The sequence below is a fragment of the Pteropus alecto genome, unplaced genomic scaffold (assembly GCF_000325575.1).
Source record: "Pteropus alecto unplaced genomic scaffold, ASM32557v1 scaffold11, whole genome shotgun sequence".
Lineage (NCBI taxonomy): Eukaryota > Metazoa > Chordata > Mammalia > Chiroptera > Pteropodidae > Pteropus > Pteropus alecto.
This window is the reverse complement of record NW_006431956.1, coordinates 5,173,382-5,199,188: the sequence shown is the minus strand read 5'-3', so window position 1 is coordinate 5,199,188 and position 25,807 is coordinate 5,173,382. Positions and strand designations below refer to the sequence as shown.

General features: G+C 36.7%; 1 protein-coding gene across 6 annotated transcripts; it reads right to left on the bottom strand.

The window, feature by feature from the left end:
- Positions 1–194: 194 nt before the first annotated feature.
- On the bottom strand, positions 195–21,888 carry SEC61A2 (Sec61 translocon alpha 2 subunit). Of its 6 annotated transcripts, none has more exons than XM_006906964.3 (12): positions 21,755–21,885; positions 19,649–19,716; positions 18,445–18,510; positions 13,441–13,519; positions 12,551–12,682; positions 12,319–12,428; positions 9,163–9,316; positions 8,084–8,244; positions 7,533–7,730; positions 3,896–4,087; positions 3,378–3,454; positions 195–1,306 (listed from the first exon to the last, which is right to left on the bottom strand). In XM_006906964.3, exons 1-12 carry the CDS (start codon positions 21,759–21,761, stop codon positions 1,120–1,122), a joined length of 1,431 nt encoding a protein of 476 aa, XP_006907026.1. In that variant the 5' UTR covers positions 21,762–21,885; the 3' UTR covers positions 195–1,119. The 6 variants fall into 6 exon arrangements, with proteins under 6 accessions (XP_006907026.1, XP_024899187.1, XP_024899188.1 ...); XM_015585627.2 differs by having other exon boundaries at positions 1,120–1,306; positions 21,758–21,888; XM_025043418.1 differs by lacking the exon at positions 21,755–21,885 and adding an exon at positions 20,923–21,612 and having other exon boundaries at positions 1,120–1,306.
- Between the last annotated feature and the right edge of the window lie 3,919 nt (positions 21,889–25,807).

Sequence of the window (25,807 nt, the reverse complement as noted above, 5' to 3'; positions counted from 1 at the left end):
CAAAAAAAAAAAAAAAAAAATTAGACATGACACTGGGTCCCTAGTTCTACCCTAACAATGGCCTGCAGCCTTTAAGAGGCATTCTCTGGTCAGCCAATAGCTGCTGTCCTGCCCGCTTTTATCTGCTTGCAATAGGCACTTCAGGATGGATTTTATATGAATACAATGAATTTGTACAAAACCTATACAAAGCGTTTGATAGCATATTTTTTTATTTTCCCAACGTAACTGAAACAGTTGTATTAAATAAAAGTTTATTGTCTACTGTTTACACTCATGTTGCTGCTATAAAGTACAATAATGTACACAGATTCCTAGCATGAATTTACTCATTGTTCACCCCCACTGAACTACAGACATTGCTTGAGAATTATATCTGCTTTAGGGATTAAAAAACAAAAAAAAAACCCACGGAGGGCATAGTATCTGAAAGCATTCTCAAGTGACTTGGAATTCGAAGGCATAGCCAATACAGTAAAAACAGCACCGACTGTGCTGTCACTGGGAAGGAAGAAGAATGGAAAACAGGAACAGTGACTACAAGCAGTGCTTTCCAATGACAAGTCTGAAACTTGATCTTGCCCATCTGGGCTAAGTGTCTGCTTTGAGAGGGGACAAATAAAAGGGGAGAGACGGGGAGGGAGGGTTGGAACGTGGACACTGAGTTTAAAAAGTATAAAAAGTAATTATATCTAAAATATAGATTAGATATAAATGTTCCAGAACTCATGAAATAAGCCCCAAAATACTGAAAAGTGGCAATTTGAACTATGTTTATTTTTAAACAAGTGGGGGGAATACTGAGTGTTGTGAATGTTGTGTGCAAAACTGACCCCCGTCACCATCTCACCGTCACCCCTGAACATGGCAAGGCAGGTACACTGGTTTCCAGCATCACAGGCAACACTGCTTGTACGTTTTCTAACGAGTAATGTAAACTTTAGTTTTAAGGCAGCTGGTACTAATGCTGCACACAGGCTTAGCTTGGTGCCCATTCCAGAAACGGGGCAGTTAGCACTTGAAAACAAACTGAGGGGAGAAAAGGGGAACCTGTGTCATTTGACAAACACAATGTGTCAAAATGTTTTCCCTTTCACGCTAACAGAAGTATTGGAACATTTAGAAAAACAAAGCACCCATCCCGCCTACTTCAGCCTGCTCCTTAACAAATATTTCAAAATACTGATATATAATAGTGACTGCGAGCAGAATTCCAGTGCCAGAGCCGATGGCCCCGAGGAAGTCGGCCAGCACCGACAGGGCGCCAATGCACAACCCACCGAACGCAGCTGCAGTGGGGATATACCTAGAAGACAAAACCGAGTCAGGAGGGAATGATGAAAAGGAGACATGTCTTAATATGCTCAAATGTAATTAATCCAACAGAGAACAGCCTGGGGGTTGTCTGTAGGGACTTCCTGACTGAGAGAAACCAGTAAATAGCCAAGGCGATACATGATTTTGATGGCAGATTAGAATACTCAATGGAGATTTAGTATTAAGATGTTTAATGTCATTTTTAAATGGATAACCTTTAGCTCCCTCTTCTAGATAAAGAGTAAATTTCAAAATGATTTCTAAGCATCAAATTTATGTGACACGATTTGGACGATCCTCTTCCAACAGTAACTAAACCTTGGCTGCATGTCAGAATCACCTGGAGAACTGTTAAGAATGGGACTGTATTTATGTATTTAAAATACTCCAGAAAGAAAAAAAAGATTAGGGGAGATGGTAAATGAAACAAGAATGACAGAATGGTAACTACTGAAGCTGGACAGACTTAAGTACATGGAGATTCATTATCCTATTCTCTGCAATTTATGTTCCCAATAAAGTTTAAATAAAATAATGCCTTTCAACAAAAGATCATGAGACAATTGAATATCCACATATAAAAGGAATCTGGAACCCTATCCTACACCAAACAAAATTGGTTCAAAGTGGATCACAGACTTAAAAAGTTATGAGCTGAGATGCCAAAGGGAAAACGAGTAAATCTTTGGGTTAGGCGATGCTTTGTTAGATACACCAAAAGCAGCACAAAGCATCCAAAGACAAAACAGATACACTGAAGTTCATTAAGATTAAAAACTGCATCAAAGGGCACTATCGAGAAAGTGAAAAGACAACTCACAGAATGAGACAAAATATTTGCAAATGATACCTGCCAAAGACACATATCCAAAATATTTTTAAAATCTTACAACTCAGTAACAAAAAAAAAAAAAAATTAAAAATGAGCAAAAGATCTGACTAGATATTTCTCCAAAGACAAAAATGGTTGATAAACACAAAAAGATGCTCAACATGAGCAGAGAAAAACAAATCAAAACCGCAATGAGGTATCACTTCATCCCTACCAGGTGGCTATAAACCAACAGCAAAAACTAGTGCTGGAGAGGATGTGCAGCAGTGGACCCTCACCTGTGGCTGGTGGGAATGTGGAATGGTACGGCCACTCTGCCAGACAGTGGCAGTTTCTCAACATGTTAAACAGTTACAACATGACCTAGCAATTCCACTCTGAGTGAAATGAAAACACGTCCCCAAACCTTATACAAGTATGTTCATAGTAGCATTATTCATGATGGCCAAAAAGTGAAAACAACCCAAATTTCCATCAACTGATGAACAAAATGTGGTCTATCCATAAAATGGAATGCTAGTCACAAATAATGGGTGGCCCCTGAAAACACTATGCTAAGTAAAAAAAGTTATTCACAAAAGATTACGTATCATATGATTCCATGTATATGCAATGTCCAGAACAGGCAAATCTACAGACACAGAAGGTAAAAAGTTGTCTAGGGTAGAGGGGATGGAAGAGCTGGGTAGGAATGAGAATAACAGGTATGAGATTTCTTTCTGGGTGATGAAAATGTTCTTAAAATTAGAGTAATAATTACTCCAAATATACTAAAAAAAAGGAAAACTAAACGATATACCCCAAATGAGCGTACTACATGGTGTGTGAATTACACCTCAATAAGGCTGTTACTGAAAACCAAACTGATGCCTAGGACCCACTAAGGCCAAATAAACCCCAGTTCCTGGAGGTAAAGATCAGTATTTTCTGAGCTCCCAGGTGATTTTATGTACAGCCAGCCAGCCAACAGTGAGAACCTCCTATCTACAACATTTTAACACTTAGCAGTGAAGAGAACGCAATTTCAATTAAAATAATTTCGGTGTCATTTTGATATAAAAACCAAATTCAGTTTAAGTTTTGGTCCTTTTGTGTGAAGTAGAAGAAAAATGCTTCAAATATGAACATAAATAAAGAATAATATCTGGCAATATATGAGGATTGAAAAACCGAGTCCATGTGTACATGTGTCCCCTCCCCCATCAAGGATTGAGTCCAATGACCTTACCTATTAAGCTCATGAACCATAGAGGTATCTCTGTGGCCCCTCATTACCATTTGCTGTTCTTTAAGCTGTTTAGCTACCTGCCAAGAGAAACACAAAACTTCTCACTGTTCTGTGTGAAGTGGTTTCCACATACTAACAAGTGAGGTACAAGAACCTTGAAGTAAACACACCCCATTAGACCTGAGGTGACTAGGCTACAATACTGCACAACCACCTTGCACATATTAAACCAGTGTTTCTCAGACTTTTATTAAGTTTCACATCCCTCAGGAAAAATTAAATACTAAGGAATAAGATTTTGTCAGGTAAGGTTGTGCATTGGAGGGTCGCAAAGCATTATTGTACAATCTATAAATGTTTCACTTCCAAGAACCAATTTTTAACCCCTGGTGGTGACATTATGTCATTAAGAATGTATGAATTAAAGTTTAAATTACAAAAGTGATTAAGAGTGTATTGATTACCACTTTGATTATAAATTTATAAATTATTATTTTCAAAAAAACCCAAATACTTACATCTTTAGCTGAGGAACCAGATACTTCTATCCACGTCTTAGAAAAGAATGCACATGACCCCAGCATGAAGATGATATAAACAACCACATGGACAGGATCCTCAAAGATGGCGCCCATGGACTCAGGAGGAGACAGGTAATAACACAGGCCTCCCACTGGGTAAGAGCGAGCAGGCCCTCCTCCACTAACGTCCTACAGAACAAGGAAGAAAAGGGTAAATGGCCAACCTAACTGGTCAAGCATACATTTTTATAACTTTTCAAACTCCTTTAAAATTATGAAAATGTTTTAAGCTCAAAATGCTCATAGCTAATGGATGGCTCTATATAACTTATAGATTTGCTTTTGCATCCAATATCTTTACTCCTTAGAAATTATATACTGGGCACCTCTTACATAAAGATTTGAATATATTAACAGAAGAGTGATTTTTAAAAACCAACATTATAATACATCTGTTAGGAGAATCTTCTCTTTCTGAAGTTAAGAATGTGATTACATTTATAGTCAAGGTCTGGCTACATTCAGAATATGACATTTTCTGAATTATATAAGCGTATGCAACATATTAAGACCCTTACATATGATTCTTTCATTTCAAAGTATTCTATTAAGAATGCAATCAATTGAAATGTTGACAGAAGTCTAACGACTCACTGCCAAAACTTATTCTTGTTTGTATAACAGTCTTTTAATAAACATTTATAATGCGATTTTTATCCATGCAAATATTTAAGAAATTTTCTAGTAACAGAAATGGGAACAGCATGTATTTGCTCATATTAGATAAAGGTTTTGGGATATAGGGTGTGTGAAAGCAATTTCAGGTTCAAATGATTAAAATACCTGATTTCCAAATTTAGAATTAAAATGATTTCTTTACTGTGCCCCTGGAAATACTATTTCCAAATCAAAAGCACTGTTTACAGACAAATTCAATTTCCCAATAATTCTCTCATGAAAAAGAATCTTAGTCAAGATCACAACACACGCTATACAACCATTCAATGCATTTATTACTTTGAAATTATTATCGTAAGAATTTATGCTGGACTATAAGCTCATGAGGGGAGAGAAAGATTCCTCCCCTCATCATGGGTAATTGAAGTTCTGTTACATGAATAAAAATGGAAGCAGAACTTCCTAATACATAGAAACAAACACAGGGAGGCAGCCAAAGTGAGGAGACAAAGGAAAGAACAGGACAAAACTCCAAAAGAACTAAACAAAACAGAGGCAAGCAATCTACCAGATGCAGAGTTCAAAACACTCTGGATGGCTGAAAACTTCCCTAACCTGGCCAAGGAAATAGACATACAACCCCAGGAAGCTTAGAGAGTCCCAAACAAGATGACCCCAAAGAGGGCCGCATCAAGACACATCAATATTAAAATGTCAAAGGTGAAAGACGAAGAATCTTAAAAAGCAACAACAGAAAAGCAGTTACCTACTGACAAGGGAGCTCCCATAAGACTGCCAGCTGATTTCTCAACAGAAACTTGGCAGGCCAGAAAAGACTGGTGCAAAATATTCAAAGTGATGAAGAGCAAGAAACTATGATCAAGATTATGCTGCCCAGCAAGGCTACTGTTTAGAATTGAAAAAGGGATAAAGAGTTTCCCAGACAAGAAAAAGCTGAAGTTCATCACCACCAAACCAGTATTACAAGAAATGTTCAAGAGACTTCTTCGAGAAGAAGAAAAAAAATTTTTAAATATGTATTACAAAGTATTACAAAGAAAAAAATTCTCCCTGACAAAGGCAAACACTAAATAAAAGCAGTGGATCAACCAACACTAAAGTTAGTACAAAGGTTAAAAGTCAAAAATGAGAAGATAATGTGTAATTACAACAGTAAATTAAGGAATACGCATAAACGCACACACAAGAAGTAAAAAATAATGACAAAAACATAAACATGAAAAGGGTGAGTAAAAATGATAGTGACTTTGGAATGTACATCGAACTTAAGTGACCATCACCTTAAAAACAGACTGCTATAAACATAGCTTGGTATATATGAAACATACGGAACAACAAACCAAACATCTACAAGAGATATTACAAGACATAAAGAGAAAGAACTACAAAAACAATCAGAAAATAATAAAATATCAATAACTACATGCTTATCAATAATTATATGTAAATGGAATAAATGCTCAAATCCAAACAAGAATGAATAAATAAGATGTGGTACATATATACCACGGAATATTACTTGACCATAAAAAAAAAAAAAATGAAATCTTACCATGTAATAACAAGGACAGAGAGAGTATTATGCTAAGTGAAGTAAGTCAGACAGAGAAAGAAAAATACCATATGATCTCACTTATAGATGGAATCTAAAAAACAAAATAAATGAACAAACAAAACAGAAACAAACTCACAGATACAGAGAACAAACTGATAGTTGCCAAATGGGAGGTGAGGTTGGAAAGCTGGGTGAAAAATGTGAAGGGATTAAGAAGTACAAATTGGCATTTACAAAACAGTCACAGGGATGCAAAGTACAGCATAGGGAATATAGTCAATAATATTATAATAACTATATATGGAAAAATATGGAATCACATGAGCACAAGGCTTATCAGGGGGATCACTTTGTAAATTATATAAATGTCTAATCACTATGCTGTACACCTAAAACTAATAAAATATTAAATGTCAACTGTAATTGCAAAAAAATTTTAATGTAGCAAAAAGAAAAAGGAAAAGGAGTATTATAAAGGGAATGCTATTTCCTCCAACTAACATTCACTGTCTTATCGTTTAACTTTCTAAAAAATGACCTTCAGTAAAAGCAGAAAGATATCAGTCACTATACCTTATGATGCAAAAGATAGCATATTAAGATAAATGCATAGACTAAGCATCATATTTTAGGAGAATGACTAAAAAAATATAATATTCTTTAGTGGAATATAAATTCTAGAATTACGTACTCTGCAAAAGAACAAAGGCTCTTAGCCTTTTTTAATTTATAGTTTAAAGGGGGAAAAATACTCCTTAGAAGACAGATTTTAAATCAATCAAAACTCAATCCTACAATAACACTTCAATAACAATGTGACTGGACTGCTTTGGAAGCAGCTATGATGAAGAGGATCTATAAAAGGAAATCAGACTTTACTGGATTCTATTTCTAGCAACTCTGTTCTCTCTTCAGTCTAGTAATTACATACCTGTCTCCAGCCCAGTTAATCACAAACTATTATATTGCCATCTAGGCCATGAAATACAGGGGGAAACAGGAAAGGACGATTTCAGTATCCCATATATTATCAGCAAATAGCTTCTTTTAAGAAAACATTATTCTAGACAATAGAGGAATGAGATTACAAAACGGAATCATTTTCATGACAGCAACCTGGATTTTAGCCTAGAAGATCATTCAAATGAGACGTGAAAATGATTCCGAGACAGTAAAACAAAAGTATATGGTCAATCTTAGTTTTACAACACTTATCAATTCTTCCAAAAAAAATTAGAAACTCTGCTATAGGTAAGTGAATCTGAAAATGTTATAGCAACTGCTTCAATTACGGCTCATATCCCTTTCAGTTAAAAATATAACCATAAAATGAAAATTACAATAAATTTAAACTTTCAGAATAAATAACAAAATACTCACCGCCCACTGTCCTAGTAAATTAACTAAAAAGTTGCCACTAAACCGAACAGATAGCATCTGGGAAATAACGTACAGGTTTGACACCAAGGCTGACTGAAGAATAATGGGAATGTTCGAGGTATAGAAGAGCTTAATGGGATAGCTACTGTACTGTCCTCGATAGCGGGCCGACTTAATGGGCAAGTCAACACGAAATCCCTAAAAAGAGAAAATTAACAGTAAGAGGAACTGTATGTACCATGTAAAGAATACAAAGAGCCAAAACAGTAACAGCAGGAGTAAGGGAAGATAATGCTAACGAAACCGTCCCTTCCACACAGAGACATACAAATAGAAATTTGTTCCCATTTCATTTTCCTTCAATTTTTTTTATTTGTACCTCAGAGCCTAAAGAATGGAATTATTTGCTTGACTAAATGTGGAAAACACTGATTTAACAGATACTAACATTTCAAATGGCATTCTTCTTAAGAGAGAAAAAAAAACAAAAAACAAACAAAAAATCCCCCCAAAATGCATCCCACTTACTCCAGCAAAGAGAGTTTACTTACCTGGAAATATATAACAACAGCGAACACAAAAACGGTAGCAATGAGGTTCATGAGATTGGGTAAGTTCTGACGGTAGAAAGCCTCCCTTAAAGCTCGGACTTTGTCTGTCCTGGTGGCCAGTAAATGAAAGAGGGCTATGACTGCACCCTCAAACTCGGTACCTGATAAACAAGGGAGAATTAACTATAGACTTATCATCCAAAACTGTCCCAAAGGTCAAAACAAATAACCTTGAAACCCCAGTAAACAGCAGAAGACATGAGTCAAAATAATTCATCAAGGTTTACTTTCTGATATAGCCATGTGTGAAGCCACTATTAATATTTAGATCGCTGAGGAGGAAAAATGTATCGTTTTTAGCATAAATTGGAAGTTTTCTCAAGAGACTATTCTTGATGAAAACAGCCGAAGCAGAATAAACCAAAGCAAATATTTAGTTCATAATGCTTTGTCTCTCCTTCACTTTAGGGAAGAGAGAACTGGGGGTGGGGGAGGAGCAGCAGCAGCAAAGCAGAATAAAGAGGTCAGATTAAAAAGATGTGTTACTTTATCGAGGTTGCCTTTAAGTTTGTTTTATCGAGAACATTAACAAACCATCGTTGCTACTTTCTTAAGGCTGGGCTCAGTTTAGATGTTAATCGACTAAGGGGAAAGACAGAATGAAATATTTCAAAATTTAGGTGCTATTACTAAGCCAAGTAGAATAGCTGTAAAAGTTATTAGTGCTCCCTAATGATACCAAAAAAATGTTTTTTCATCTGAAAGATATTAATCCACTACCTTTTGAGCCCCGTAGGAATGCTGAAATCGGTCAAATCAAAGACTCCTGCAGCAATGGCGTAAGCAAATAGTTTTAAAAATGTTTGCAACCACTGAAATTTTAAACGAGCAGAGGCTAACATTTAGATTTTACTCTTTTTGAAGTAATATTTCATACTCCACAAATCTCTGCTCATTAACTCTTATTGTTCACTGGGACAGCAAACCAGGATGTCTCAGGCACGTACTGCTCCGTTACGTGTTACTTTTCAGCACACATCCAGCAACACTCGTGCAGTCACAGTCACTGTGCGATGTACCTCGGCCAGTGTTAATAGTAGTGGGACTAAAGGCCTTCCAGACAATGGTTTCACAGATGTTGGTGGCAATAAAGAGGGAAATACCAGACCCCAGGCCGTAACCCTTCTGTAGCAGCTCATCTAACAGCAGCACAATCAAACCAGCAACAAACAACTGTGGGGAAAGAAATGCAAGTAAGCGGAAGCAAGAAAAAACTCAAGAAAGGGGAAGACGAGCACCACTGACTACTTTCAAAGTATGGGCACTTGTAACATTCAAACCTAACTATTGCAGTATCACTATAATGACTCTGCATCTTTTAACCTGCTTTAGCTTAGTGAGAAGCCAATTCTGAAAATCAGAGGATTGGGAATATTGCTATACTATACAGCAGACATTTCAACTTTCAAAACAGACTTATACTCCATCTGAAGTTTCCCTTACAATGTTAAATAAGACTTATTGGAAAACGCACTAGAACAAAAATGTTCAGTTGCAGAATTTATGACGGCAAGAAACGGAACATACCCCAAATACCTCCAAGTAAGTGAAGGCCAAATGAATTATGGTATAATAGTAAGAAGCGTCTGCAGCCTCTTACAAAAGGAAAAGTATGTGAACTATTTTAAAAGTATTATATATAATACTGCATGTTTTACATACGTATATAATACTTATGAAATAAGTTAAAAAGTGGAGCACAAATTAATATGTACACAGATTATAAAAATGTAAAAATGCACTCTATACACATAATGACAAAGACTAGATGTAAATTTGAAGACAGTTAAGGGTTCACCAGGTTAAGCTCATAATTTTTTTAAAAACGAAAGCATTCTAACTTGGTTTTATGTGACATTGAAAATTCTTAATTTTCCTCTCAGAGAACACTTTTCTGTAAAAGCATCAATTAAAAATTGCCTTGCAAGCAACTCCTGGTCATGACTACCTTCCCTGTGCCTCAGCGACCTAGGGAAAGGAAATATGCTCTCCACCCACTACCTCACACCTGCCCCCACTTTAAAGACACCCCCCGCCGGGAGCTAGGAAATGCCACTTCCGATCCTCCCAGCTCTGAAGCAACCTCCCCACCCACTCCCCCCCACACATAACTTACTTGGTTTCCCAGATATCTCGATTTCCCAGATATCTCGTTACAAGAGAACAAATAAGCTACAGTACACTACTTTCTGCATGCCAACTCACACAGGGTTTCTTTCCTTTAACTGTCATTTCAATACTTGTACAGAGCCTAACTTGTCTATTAGTCTTTCAATTGATTTTCAATGGACTGAAAAAAGGGTACCATTCTCAAGACTTCTAAGCAAGCTCATGAATCCTTTACTGTTTGAAAACCAAGTCTGACATGTTGACAAGATAAAAGAGAAGTTAATACTACTGAGATTTTATTTTGACCACAATTAAATAATAAGTAAATAAATAAGTACTTCCAGTCATACAGAAACACAAGCCCATACAGGGAATAATAGCTGTCCACAAACTATCAGCAAACCAAAAATTATTATCATGGGCTTCTGACTAAATGACTGATTAAATGACCTGCCCAGAATCACCAGGGCAACTCTGAATCAGCTGTAATTCTCCAAAACACGTGTTCAGACCAATGTCCATCAGACTATACAGTGATTTGTGTATTGCTGTGAAAATCAAACTCATCCTTTTCCTAATTGGAGAAAAGAATTATAGAGAAACCTAAATAAGAAGTGGTTTCTATAATTAAAGAAATAAGATAAAAGAGAGTAAAAAGCATGCATGCCTATTAGAATAATGAGACACCAGGAAGTAACGGCATCTCACTGACTAGAATGGTGACAAGACCTAACTGCACGCTCTTGCAGAATGTACAGCATACATAACTCCCTAAGGTAGGTACAAAAATAACACCACATATTTCAACCCTGCACATGCATGTGAGTGCAAACACACAACTTAGTTTGACAAAACAATACTTACCTTCACTATTTGTCATGTACATTCACAGTTTCAATTCTTTTTTTTTTTTTTTAATTTTAATCAAGACCCACTACTTAGATTTCAAAACTCACTAGTTGAAAGACACTGACCATGTGAATGAAACAAGAATAATTAAAATGAGAAATACCTTACGTAACAACATGTAAACCATTTTTAAAATCTATGTTTCTGGATAAAAACACACTGATTCAATCATCTTTTCAGAGTATCCACATATTTTCAATGTTAACAATGCATTAAAAAGATGCAAATGTTAGATGTCCAGTGTTTAAATTAAGCAAACTTCTTTTCAAATGCCAATAAATAACTATTACATAACTTAAGTACAATCCATTCTTGTCGACTTCTCTAAATTATTTTTAAGGACTGTATAGAAATATCTACCAAAATTTACATACTTTTACTTAGTAGATGGATGATTATGAAGCCCTTTAAAAACTCCATTCATAAGTATCCATTTTTAAAAAAACCATAGAATACGTGTATGGGCATTTATATGGTATTTCACTGACTTGAAGATAGTTCTAATGCTGTTATTTTGTGTACCACTAGGAAAGAAAAATATATTGCCAATTAAGCTATGACACAACTTATTACAAAGAAATTTTCTACTGATAAAAAAGGTTATTTTAGATTTAGATATCGCTGTTTATCGTCTAGCTTGCTTTCTGTGCCTTGTGTACACACAGTAACTTTTCATTTCAAAAACAAATAACAGCAGATTTTTCGAAGACATTTTAAATAGCACCAAAAGCCAAATACATGTTATGTCAACAATGCGTATAACCAATTGATGATATAAACAGCTATGACCAGCTGACACACATATGCAGGCACTGACGACTATCACGACTGCCACCTGGCTGACAGCCACTGTACAACCGGACCAACTGTAAGAAAACATCCTGACTGAGAGGCATCAAAATGTGAAAAATGTGTATCTTAGAATCAATGAAATACAGCTGATCCATCATTCTTTATATTACAGAGCTATGAGGCCTTTAGAATAATTTTTAAATTTTCACAGCAACACAATTTATATATGTCACCTCAATAATCAAGATATTATAGTTAAATAAAATAATTCAAAAGTAAGTGAATATATCAATCGCCTAAAGAATTGTTAGAAAAAAGGGATCAAACAGTTTTGTTATCTGCATACGAAAAACAGGATTCCTTACCTGAATAATGATAAGGAGACAGATTCCAGCACCCATTTCGGCAGGGTCCCCATACATGCCCGTCATGACGTATACAATGGCTTGCCCGATGGTAATGATCATACCAAATACTGACAAAAATTGGGGGAAAGGAGTACATGCTTACAACCAAAGACATAAAAGACTACAGAAAAACATCTTAACCACAAAATTCCCAAATTTGGAAAAGCTCTTTAATTGTATTAATGCTCACGTTTCTGGGCTCCATTGAATAAAGCTCTGTCTTTGGGTGTATCTCCAACTTCAATAATTTTGGCTCCAGCTAACAACTGCATAATCAAACCCGATGTTACAATTGGGGAGATACCCAATTCCATTAAAGTTCCTGTAAAAAAAGAGGAAAGAAGTAAATAACCTTTACTATACACAATGCAGATTACTTTAAAAGTGTCCTAGTCCTTAATTAGGTCTACTGAAACACACACTTAAAGATTAACAAGCAAATTCTCATTCCTTAAACATTAATTGCTAAAAAAAAAACCCTCTCATTTATTAACATGACCTTGCAAGAATGCATTAAATAAAAATTACCATAAATATTATCATGATGTAAATTTCTATAAATTCTAAACTTGAAATGTTAAAAAAATCCTTTAAATCATCCAAGGTTTCAGTCCAAATCATTATTTTTAAAACTTTCACTAAACATTTAAATGTTTAAAATTTAAAATTACATACTAAGCTAATTAAAAAATAATATGTAAAAATACTGGTGACTCTTCTACTGCAAAATCTAAAATTGCATAAGAAGTCATCTAAAATAATGTTGTAGAATACTTAGTGGCATGAAAAATGTTCTTGACATCACACACTGAGGGAAAAAATTAGAAAATAGAAAAATATGGAAAAAATAGAAAACCCATAAAGGGGTTGAAAACCAAAGCTCTAGACGGTGCTAATCACTTTGTTTTCTGTTGTACCTCTATATCTGCACATATTTCTATAATTAAAATAAACACATGGTTTTGTAATTATTTAAATGCTGGTCTCTTCTCCAGGCAATGAGTTTCTTTAATGAGTTGCCACATTTTCAGATCTATTTGATATCAGTACTGGTATGGAGGCAAAAGAAAGAATGCATACCTCTGTTGGATGCAAGAATAACTCTCATCCAGTAAAAAGGATCTGCAGAATCAGATGACATGATTCCAAATAGTGGTATCTATAATATTACATAAAAATTTTATAAAAATGCTTTAAAATTTGAAATTATTTTGTAATGCATTCACTTTTTGAAATTATTTTTGTAATGCATTCATTGTTTGCGATACTTAATTTTAAAAAACCACTAATTCTCAGGTTTTTTAGCAAAACAAAGTTACTTTAAAGGTAAAGTTCTTTAATGAAACTAAAAATAACAGAAATCATTACTCATAACATTTGAGTAGTAAACATTCTTATCAATATGGAGATTTGTTGCACAGTATGAATATAATTAACAATACTGAACTGTACACTTAAAAATGGTTAAGATGGCAAATTTTATGTGTTTTACCATGATTAAAAAAAATACTACCAGTAAATTACAATACATACCTACGCAGTAACAGAATTTTGCAAAGCTATGGTTACTAATGACAGCCAAAGTCACACTCCAAACGTAAGACTGAGGATAATATAAACAGTGGAATATTATGCAGCCATTAAAAATGTGAAGACTGTAACAGCATGAGAAGTGCTTGTGTTGGAATATTAAGTATGAATCAGCGGTTCTCAATCTGGGGCAATTCTGCACTCCTCGGGGAACATTTGACAATATCTGAAGACATTTTCAGTTGTCACAACTTGAGGCAAGATGCTCCTGGCACCGAGAGGGTGGAGGTGAGGGATGCAGCTGAACATCCTACAGTGCATGGGACAGCCCTCCAAACAAAGACTTTCTCGGCCTTAAATTTACTGCCATTGCTAGGAAACCCTGGTATAAAAGGAAGGACACACAATTGTGTATATAAAGAAAAGTTCAACACTGTAAAAATATGTATAGAAAGTAACAAGGTATAAATATTTTTTAATATCCTAAACAGTGATATCTACAGGTGATGAGATTACGGTTGACTTTTCTTCTTTATTCTTTTCAGTATTTATCAAATTTTCTATAATGAGCACATATTACTTTTGAATGAAGGGGAATAAAAACCTTAACTTTGAATAATTCCTATTTTATGACCCATGTTTAGAGCACAGCACTGGGCCATACTTACTTTCTGACCTTGTGGGAATCAGACACAAAGAAAAAGACATTTACACTTTCAAAAACTTTCTCTTTATGAAGCTGATTGCCTTTTTTTTTAAGTTTTAAAAGATGCTGCCAGCAACTTTAAACAATCCATCTGGTCAACCTAAACCTTTGGACATCTGAGTTTATTAGCTGAAGAGCAAAACTAATGAGCCAAGAAGCATGGATATGCAGATACTCTTCTGCTAATGTGAGGGATGGAGAGGAAGGAAGTTATTGTAAAAAAATCAAATAACGCTATAGGATAGTCCGTATCACAATATTCCTCCAATCAGAAATAGGTCGATCAGTAAAATTATTTTCCTTATTTGCATCTAATAGAGACAGGCATTACCTCTGCAGTTAGATGCTATGTGGGATACTGAGCAAGAAAAAGTCTGCCAACCTCCCCTAAGTAATAATGTATTCCCTCCTCTCTTGTAGTCAACAGAATTAAACTCAGTTTCTAATTTTTATTCCTGTCAGTAAATTCCATAGCTACAGAATCATGCACAATAGTTAGATGGTAATAGGAGCTATTTCCTATGACTGTCACAGCTGCAGAGTCCCAGACTTCGCATTATATTACAAATAATAATCAATTTCAATTTGACAAATATAGTATAGTACTTCAGAGAAACAATAATTTCATGCTCTAATGGAAACCCTGAAGCAACCAGATGGACAAAGAGAAAATTAGCATGAGGGATTTCCAAAGGCAGTGGAAACTGACAACCAAGCAAGGTACTTCTTGGTTAAGATGGCAAGTTGTAATTAAGTTAGAGAATTCCTCCCCCTCATACACAAGAAAAAATATTTTTAACAACATGCAAAAAAGAAAAGCCAACAAGAATTTATGAATCTAAGGAAAGTGAAACAAAAATCCACAAGGCAGCCAAATAAGGAAGAGAATGATAAACTGAAAGCACCGGTGGTCACGGGGGGAGGGGGGCAACTGAGGACCGGAGGCTCCACACAAAGCTGCTCCCACCAGCGCAAAGGGAGGGCGACGGAACCGTCAGAATGCCCACTGCACTCCAGGTCCGGCCTGGAGGAGAGCAGGCTGCAGACACTGGTATCTGCCTCCCCTGGCTGGGAGGGGGAAGAAACAGCAGGTGAGAAGGAATTATGACAGAAGTGGGCCATGAGGCCCTCTCATGGGACTGGCGATTACAGGCCTACAAAGTCGGCAATGGAACAAAGCCCTCCCCAGCCCCCACCGGGCACTGAAAGAAAATCAAAGGCGAGCGAGCAGGCAGAGTCCCGGCAGCATTTACGCACTTATCTCACCTTCCGCCATTCCCTGGAGCTAAAGAAAACGGGATAAATCCATAGACACCAGGCAAGCCCTTCCACTGGCTGGAAGGGGGAAATACACCTGCTCAAGGTTCAGTGGACGGAGACTCAATATACCACCTGCACTGGGCTGAACTGCCAAAGCAGAAGAAAGACAAAGATACACAGCTCGGCAACTATGTAAACATATTATGAGGGAAAAAAACATAAAATGCATAAATTTACTACATGAAAGTCATGAAAAATTCCATACTTAAAGCCCTTTACAGAAAAATGTTTGCTGACTGCTGGATTAGAAAATTCACTATTGTCAAGATAGTAATTCTCTCAAAATTGATCTATAAATTCAAAGCAATACAAATCATAATCCTAGCAGTCTTCCTTATAAAAATTGAAAAGCTGATTCTAAAATCTACATGGAAATATGAAGACCCTAGAATTTTGAAAAAGAACAAAGCTGGAAACTAGTACGATCTGATTATAGAACTTAGTATAAAGCTGCAGTAAACCAAACAATGTGGTTTACCGTAACGATGGACCTACAGACCAATAGAATAGAAGAGAGCACAGAAATCGATCCATCCTTACATGGTTACTTGATTTTCAATAAGGATGACAAGGTAAGAACAGCCTTTTCAACAACTGGCTATCCAAGCAGAAAAAAGTGAACCCCAAAGGTATCTCATGCCATATACAAAAATTAACTTGGAATAGATCATAGACCAAAACATACAAGCTAAAACTACAAAATATTTATAAGAACACTGGAGAAAATCTTCACGACCTTAGAATAGGGAAAAATTTCTTAAGAAACAAACCATGAGCCATCAAAGAAAAAGATAATCTGAACTTCATCAAAATTAAAAACTTCTGCTCTTCGGAAGATATTAAGAACATGAAAAGGCAAGCCAGAGACTAGGAGGATTCATAATACATTTATCTGACAAAGGACTGTACACAGAAAATATTAAAATTACATATAATTCCATAGTGGACAATAATCCAATTTTTTTGAAATGGGCAAAAGATTTGCAAAGACACTTTACAAAAGATAAACAAGTACCCAACAGATGCATTAAAAAGTTCCTCAATACCATTTACCAGGGCAATGCACATTAAAACCACACCCACTGGAGTTATTGATATTAAAGTCCTCGACAATCAAGAGCAGGAAAGGAGGCCGAGCAGCTGGAACTCCTAAACATGGCTGGTGGCAACATAAAACTGGACGACTGGTTGGAAAAGTCTGACAGTTTCTTATAAAGTTGAACACATGTTTACCATACAACCGAGCAATTCTACTCTTAGGTCTTCACATACAAATTGAAAACAAATATCCACAGAAAGCCTTGTTCGTGAACGTTCACGGCAACTTTGCTGTGGCCAGAATTTGGAAACAGCCCAAATGTCCAATAAGTGACCAGAGGAAAAAACTGTGATGTAGGCATACAGTAAACATGACTCAGAAATAAAAAGGCATGACTCTAAAAAGCTGACGACAAAGTAACACTGTATGATTCCATTTATATCAAACTCCAGAAAAGATGAATCAAACTACAGGAACAGAAAGCACATCAGTGGCTGTCTAGGACTGGAGGTGAGGGGAGGATTTACTGAGACAGGTTACAGGGAACTTGCTGGAGTGACAGAAATGTTCTATATACACTGAGGTAGGAGGTATGTGGGTGTGTAAGTTTGTCAAAACTTTTCAAAATGTACACTTAAAAATGAGTGTATTTTACCATACATAAAATAAAGCTGATTCTTTTTTAAATAGAGGGGAAGGGGGTTTCTAAGACGTTAAAAGTAGATGACAGGGATATGAATTAAGCTTTTTTCTTTGTACTCTTCTATATTTTCAAAAAGTTCCCTCTCTCTGACCACCTAAATCAACTTAAAACTAAGTACAATAAAATAATAAATTGTTTCTCCTCAAAAAATTTATTTGGTTTTTCCCCAAATTATAAACTCAATCTGTTTTACTGCTTAATATAATTTTTAAAAATTTCCTTATATGTATTTCAATAGCTTTTCAAAATCCTCAAAAAACTTTTGCCTGAATTATCTCATTTAATCTTTACAACAACCCTGTAACACAGAGAGCTCACATTTTACCCTCATTTTATGAACTTAATCTCTGCAAAAAAAATTTTAAGGCATCACTGAATTTTATTAATTTATAAAAACAGTATATTCCTGGGGTTCCAATATTTGGCTTTGGGGAATTTTAAATTAATACATGTTATTTATGACATGATAACAGGCAAACAAAATGAAAAGAATATTTGCAATATCTACGTCGTAAATAAATTTTTAAAATCTAAAGGAAACAATGGGTAAAGATGATTAACTGAAAATCAAGAAGAAAAAGAATGTTCAAACCCACTAGTAAACCAAAAGAAAAACAGATAAGATAAAACAGGACAAGATAACTATTTTCACTATCAACTCATTAAAAAGAATAATAATGCTCAAAATAATTCAGCATATTTATTATTTTAAAATAAATTTCTCAAATTCTAACCAACCAAAACCTTAGAACAAAAGTACATTTATTTAATATTAGGGTTACATACCTGACAACATACTAAGAAAATGAAGAGAGTTATAGCAGTCCATAGTACCTTCTCTCTAAACTGGATCTTACGACAAAATACAAAAGAATGGTCAAAGTCAAGAAAGAGCACATATTAAGCAAAAATCCATATTAAAACATAGCCAACATTCCCCGTCATGACATACTCCTATCACCCTTAAAATACTCTCGCCATGGTTAGCAGTCAAAGCAAACTGCTGAACGAACTTCTCGCAAATATAACTTTCTTACACTTTTCAAGAATAAAGTAATTTAAATACAGGTAGTCCTCAACACACTGTCCTGTGTTAACGGAAACTGAAAAGGATACAAAGCAAGACAGAACCCCTAGGTACACACTTCAGTTAACCGCAGTGCTGTGCAAAGCTAGGACTGCATGTAATAGCATATGACTGTTTCAGAGACTATGAGAAGCTGGAGTTTCTTGGGAAGACTGACATGTAACTAGAACATCTATTTTTATAATCTCAAAGCTATAAAAAAGAAATATACTTCTAAATAAAACAGTGCGTTTAACAAAAGTTTTACTTCTCTCTTTCTATGTCCCTATGCCTGTTAGTTTCATGAGAAATCTAAATTAAAGTAAAAGAAGAATGTCCAGAAACTGCCAGTTTGAGATTAACAATATTTCTGGAGTTTAAATACCTTAGCTCTAAAAGTACACGATGATGGACAAACAATTTGATGCAGTCACAATATATTCTGAATGCATTTCTATGATTTTTCTTTATATTGCATGAACCAAAAAAGAGAGGTATCTACTTGCACAGATGCAATCCATTTATGTTAAACAGCTATACTCATCAAAACTGACCCAGCGGACAGGGTCATTCACAGTGCAGTGGGCCACATCATTAGCACGCACAGTGCCCATCCTGCACTAGAGTAATTATAAAGATCACCATAGACAGGAAAACACTATTATCTGACCTAACACACAGGCGCAAGAAACAGTTGGTTTTGAAATGTCAGAACTTAAAGAAGTTATTTTTAAAACCGAGAGATAACTCAACTAGATTTAAACAGGACTTTACTAATTTTAGTCACTTTGTGCCTCCTGCGAGGAGGAGGAGCAGGTAATATTTTCCAATTACAACCAGAACAGAGTTGGGGAAAGTAATCTTGCTGGTTTAGCAGAAAAAGTCCTTTAGGTACCCTCTATACTACTAAAATATTATACTTACTTTTCTTTCAGGTTTCTGAATTTCTGGTAATACTGCACAGAAAGGTTTGATAACTTCTAAAAATTTGACTGTTAAAAAAAAAGAATAAATGTCTCCATTACAAATTTTTTAAAAGAGATCTATCTTTTTACAGAATGAAATACAAATGTTCTCTAACTTTTAATGGCAATCCATCCCATCCCGACCCTCAAAATTAATTATAATGCTCTCCATTTCAAATATAGAAGGGAAAAGAAATAATTCGAGGGACAAAAGAATTCAAAAGGTTTAAGGACTCAGTAAATGACAAGTAATACAAGTATCCTTTTACCATGATTTTGCTTCCTCATGCTGTATCCAACCCAACCCTTTCATATATAAAGAAAAGGAATTTCAATGAGTAGTACTACATCAAAGAAGAGCAAATGCAGCCTACTATGGTACACAATGCATTCAAGAAGAAAACAGGATATCAGAGGAGGAATAGAGGAAGGAGGAAAGTATAAGAAACTGGCTGAAACTGCAGAAATGACTTTATTTAAACTGAAAGATGCTGCAATGAGTGCGTGGAATCATGGAATCGCCTTTATAGATGACTTTTACTTCATTTTACTAAGTCACTCATTGCTTGGTCGCTTTGCCACATAGTGATCTCAAAGTGCCTGCTTACATACAATAATCAGCCTAGAGAATGACAATTACATTTCATTAGGCAGTAATGTTTGCCCAGACTACTCTTATAATACATGAAAGTAAAATAAACCAAAGTTCTTTAAGGATAGACACCATCTTTTGGCATGACTAAAGTCAAATTCTGCCAAAGAACTGGAAGATGAAGATAATAATCTCTCAAACTTCAGTCTTTGCCAGCGTCTGCCAATGTACAGTAACACAAGAGGCCACAACTTGCTATTAGTTATGATCATCTACCCCTACAGACACTGGATTCTGTATACTAATATCATAAAATTGTTTTAAAACTGACAAGTAATTATACTTTCTAGTTAGCTAAAAGTCAACTACATTATCTTTTTATTCTTTTTATAAAACCTTTCAAAATGATGGCACTCACTGGCATTTGACAGGATTCAGAAATTCTCACTGGCAGATGTTTGTGACCCAAGTATCACTTTAGACCATTTGGAAAGTAAATATGAATTATGAAAGTGTTCACCTCTAATGCAAAACAGATAGCAATCACATCAGGAAACTTTCTAGAATCTCCTTACTCCTTTTCCTTCCCACCTCAATCCAAGCCATCCTCCCAGATTTCTTGGCATTTCATGATCACCTACCTTGGAGTGCATTCAGGTTCAAGCAATGCTTTTGTCTGCTACATGTCTACTCCTGCGTTGCGGACTTTTACCTCTTATACTGTAAATTCAAGATAAGTGCCTCCTCTACTTCCTTTCTAGTTTCCCCCAAAAGTCCACTAGTTGGCCAATGGGTGCACAGCTTCGGTGTGCAGTTACCCATTCATCCTACAAACATCTAAAGAGCTACGGAAACATATATGTGAATATATGTGGTGTTGTGAGTTTAGGAAAGGACCCTCAAAAGATCCCTATAACACAAGGCCTTGTCCTTAAGGCGTATACAACCTTACACAGTGAGTTTTCAGTAAACGCTAGAGAACGAAATTTTTAAGGAAAACGGTATGCTACCAATTGCACTCCGTTCTTCCCCTAAAATACATGCCATGCATCACTTTTCCAAAAATTAAACAAGTCAGGGAGCTTTATTCATCACAACTAACATGCCACGGAAGGGCGATTTGGGAATAAAAATATGAGCTTCTAAAACCATGAAAAATTCAAAGGTCTCTAGGTTCCCTAATTCCCCGCCCCCAAAACCAATGGCCTTCCGGCGCCGTCCTCTTCTCCTCGCCACCTACGGAGCGCCAACGCCGGGCCTCCAGGACCCAGTCGGAGCAGCCGCCCCGGACGAGGCCTCACACAGCCGGAGGAGCCTCGGCGGAGGCCTCCGACCCGCGCCCTCCGCAGCGACCCGCGGGCCGGACGACCCGGAGCGGCGCCCGCTCCACCGCCCGCAGCCTGCAGCCCGGCGTGCCTGACGAGAGCCCCGCTCCAGACACCACCCCGAGAGCCCGGCTGCGCCGCTACTCACTACCCATTGCGGAGGCTGGGGCGGCCCGGCGGGGCGCAGCGGCCTCGGCGCTGTCTTCGCTGGGGTCCCGCTGCTCAGGCCTCCGAGCCCGCTACAGACGCGCTCGGGCCAGCCGCGCGCAGGCCCCTCCCCGGATCACGTGGCCCCGCCCCCTGGCAAGGCCCCGGCCGTTGGCTGCCTGCGCAGCGGACGTCCGCCGCGTTGCCATGGCCGCGTTGCCATGGCCACTGCCGACGCTCACGTCTGTGACCGCCAACCTTGCTGGGGCGTTCGGAGCCTCTCCTAGGCCAAAGTGGCCGGGGCCTTCCCTCTCTGAGCACGTGTCCGAGCTTAGGGTCAAGAAGTGACAGTCTCCTTTACAGCCACGTTTGGCCCAGGACCCCAGGAGCCGGCCCGGGTTTCCATACCCCAGGCATGGGGCTGACTCGCCCAGAGAGCCAGATGAACCAAACAGCTTTTTATTTTGCTTCCATCTTATCAGAACCTATTGGATGTTATTTAGAATCTGTGATTCTTTACAGGTAATAGCTTATGAACTCTCCATTGTCTACGTACGATCCTTTAGCTTTTCCAAAATACAGAGATAAGGATTTTGTCCCCTGTACTAGGCTCTTTCTATCCCTTTTTCGACAGCGTGGTGTAAAGAAAGCGTACGTCTACGAAATCAGCCAGCCCTCCATTTTAATCCTTCTACTTCTTAACAGCTTTGGGCAATTAGCCTTTCTGACCTACATTGTAAAATAAGGATAATAACCATTTCCTACAGATGTGAAAATTAACGGAGAGGCAGACACAAAAAGGCCCTGAAATTTATTTTCCTTACTCAAATTTTAAACCCCTGCAAATTAACTTCTGCTCTAACATTTGCTCAAACAAGCTATTTCAAGTCTCTAATGACCTATAATCACCAAATCCAACAATCTGTTCTAATGCTTAGGTCTATGTCTAAGAAGGAAACAAAATACATGTGTGTATATGAGAAAACTCAACAGGCTCCTCTGAGCCCTTTCTCCACTAGGCGTTAGTTTGGTCTGTAAAGACTTGAGCAAACACTAACAGTTTCTAACAGCTCCATCTCGAGGAGGTATCTGCAGGAGAAAGCTCAAGGCTGCCAAGGAATTTACCATTTGTTTCAGCTAACACCTGAAGACAGGGTGTCTGTCTCCCAGTCTCCATCGTAGGGTAGGAGACTAAATTTCAAAAGCTCCACTTACCAAACTCAGATGGGTTTCATGTGGACAAAACCTTCCTTCCTGTTTCATCCTGTTTAACTTCCCCTACTCCATGAGCTATCAACTCACCCTGTTCCCTCATCTTCCCTTTAAACTGCTCAGTCACTTCTGTACAAATCAAAATTGAGTTTAGTTCATGCTGTCTTGTTTTCCCTACTGCAATAGTATATTACTGAACACCTTAATTAGTATCCGGCTTTATCTTTGAACACACTCACATACATATGTATATATACTCATATACATATATATGCATACATATATATATGGCTTGCATGGGTCTCTGCTCTACTTGAGGTCATCTGAGACAGCTCCAAGGCTGGAACTTGGCTTATCAGAAGTCTCTCTCACTAAGTCTGGTATTTGATGCTGGCTGTCAGCTAAGACTTCGGGTGAAGCTATCAGCTCCAACATCTCCATGGGGTCCTCTATGTGGCCTGAGCTCCATCACAACATGGCAGCTGGGTGCCAAGTCACGTCCTTGGAAGTGACGCAGCATCACTTTCAGTGCATTACATTCCTAGAGGCAGCCACAAAGTCCTGCTCAATTTCAAGAGGGAAGTGAAATAGAATCCACCTCTAGGTGGGGGTGTGGCAAGTTTCTGGAAGAGCATGTGGGACACAAAATAATGAACTGGTCACTTTGGGGAAATGCAATATGCTGTAGTCACAATCTGACATCCTATGACTTAATTCTTACCTCATTTTACTTTGTATTAGTCATTTTCAAACTTATCTCATCTCCCCTACTATAGCATAAACTTCTAGATGGCACAGAGTCTTAAGTTTTGCATCATCTACAGTAACCTGCAAAGTTGACCTATAGTTCTGACACTAGGTTGTGAGCTAATTTCATGAATTTAACATTCTTTCAATAAAGATGCACTAAATTGGAAATGTGATTGACAGAAGAGTAGCTGATTCTCTATATTAGGGAAGACACAGGGAAACAACACTAAAGTAATATGCCTTTATTAAAAGTTTTTAAAAATTAACTGATTTTGCAGTTGGTAGTGGGGAATAAGTCTGCTTTAGACTGTGCTTTATCAGATTTAAAAAACTGACAATGAATTACTACTTTCATAGAGTAATTTAGGAGTTGTTTGTGTAATAGTGTTATAAATATTGAGGACTTAAATATTTCTCCAAATTTTTCAAAAAATAGCCTGAACCCTAAGATAAGCTGAAGATAAAAACCAAATAGCCAAGTACATCCAAGAGAAATGTAAGTTAAGCCTCAAGACCCAAAAGTCTTCATCCTTAATCTGTGACCTCCTGTGTGACCCTATGATTTCTTTAAATTATAGATCCTCAATTTTGTAAAGGATGCTGTTTCTAAAGTCAATCAAGGAATTTTTTAAAATAATAAAACTTCGAAGGTAATACAGTCAGCTTAAAACAGGCTATGCTTTAGAATACAGTATGCTTTCTTACAGTGTATGTATGGGCAATGCAAAACTGAACCAAATGGTTCTTATAAGAATATTTTATTTTACTAAGAATAATATGTCATTTAAATAAAATTAAAATTTCTTCTTCGTTGTTAATATTTCTATTCACTGAAAACATAATTCGAGCTCTATATTTCATTGATGATGAAATTTAAGATATAAATGGGACATGTTATCCAATTTTTAAGAGGAATAAAGTAAAATATTTTTATTTTACCTTATCATATTTTTATCCCATATTTTATCATGGGGATATTTGATTTGGAATTCTTCAAATGTCTCTTCCTGTGAAGGAATTCAAAATGCTGACCCTTGTTGCTGTAGTGATTGAAAGTAAGAAGGTTAAGTTACAGGGGACACATTTCATGCCTTGAGTTGGAGAAGATGTAATAAGAAAGCATAAACAGACTTGTGAGGTGTAAAGTTACAAATTTGAAGAGTTCTAAACTAAATCTTTTTAAAAATCTAGTTTTCCATCTCTTATTTTGAGCTTAGACTTTTGAAATTTTTTAACTCAAGAAACCAAGAGGTCTAAAAAAAAATGATACTGTGCTTTTATTTTTTTTCTAGTTCAGTATACGTTGATAACCATTCTCATTAAATAGACATCTGTAATTTTACTGATTTACATGAGTGGCACCAAGTTACATGATTTCTAAGGCATGACGCAGAAAGGAAGCATTATGGTCATAGGAATAAAAGGGATGTGAATATCACAGAAATGTTAAATCAATACACTAATGCATGCCTTTAAGATGTGAATCATGAGTCTATTGCTGTGACCAGAACAACTTATACATTGATTCTGAAAGACACTACCAGTTGCCAGTAAAAGTGTACAGTGTCCCAGTACTTCCCCTATCATTTCTGAGAAAAACAGCGTCATGGCACAAGAATGGTCGACAGTAGAGCTTCTGCAGCACAAAGCCACATAAAACTGCACAGTTTGCTGCTGTTCAGTTATGCTTCCAGCGCTAAGTTTAATTTCAGAATAAGAGAGTGGGTTGGTGAATCCCCAAGTACCTGGCATTGGGAGGTTCCCACTGTCAGAGTTAAAGTGCTCCTTAAACGCCACAAATAAACATGATACTGCAGCAGGGAAGAGGCAAGACTGATTAACTGATTTCCGGGGCTGAAATCCACATATCAGACACCCAAAGTCAAAATATAAAGATATCACTGCAAGAACAGTTTAGGAAAGAAAGATACTATGGTGAAACAGACTACAAACCAATTTCATTATAGCTTAAACTCCTTAATACTATGCTAAAAGATCACACCTAGAGATTTTTATTTAACATATTTAAGAGTAATGGGTAAAACAATCTTAAAGAAAACAAATCAGAAATAATATAGTTTCACCAGTGTTT

Bases quoted from the DNA above. Each gene is read 5' to 3' on its own strand.
- SEC61A2 (XM_006906964.3), bottom strand. The intron at 12,683-13,440 runs GTATGCATTCTT...CTTTTTTTACAG, and splicing joins TATTCTTGCATCCAACAGAG to GAACTTTAATGGAATTGGGT. The intron at 9,317-12,318 runs GTAAGGAATCCT...CTTTCCCCACAG, and splicing joins GTCTCCTTATCATTATTCAG to TTGTTTGTTGCTGGTTTGAT.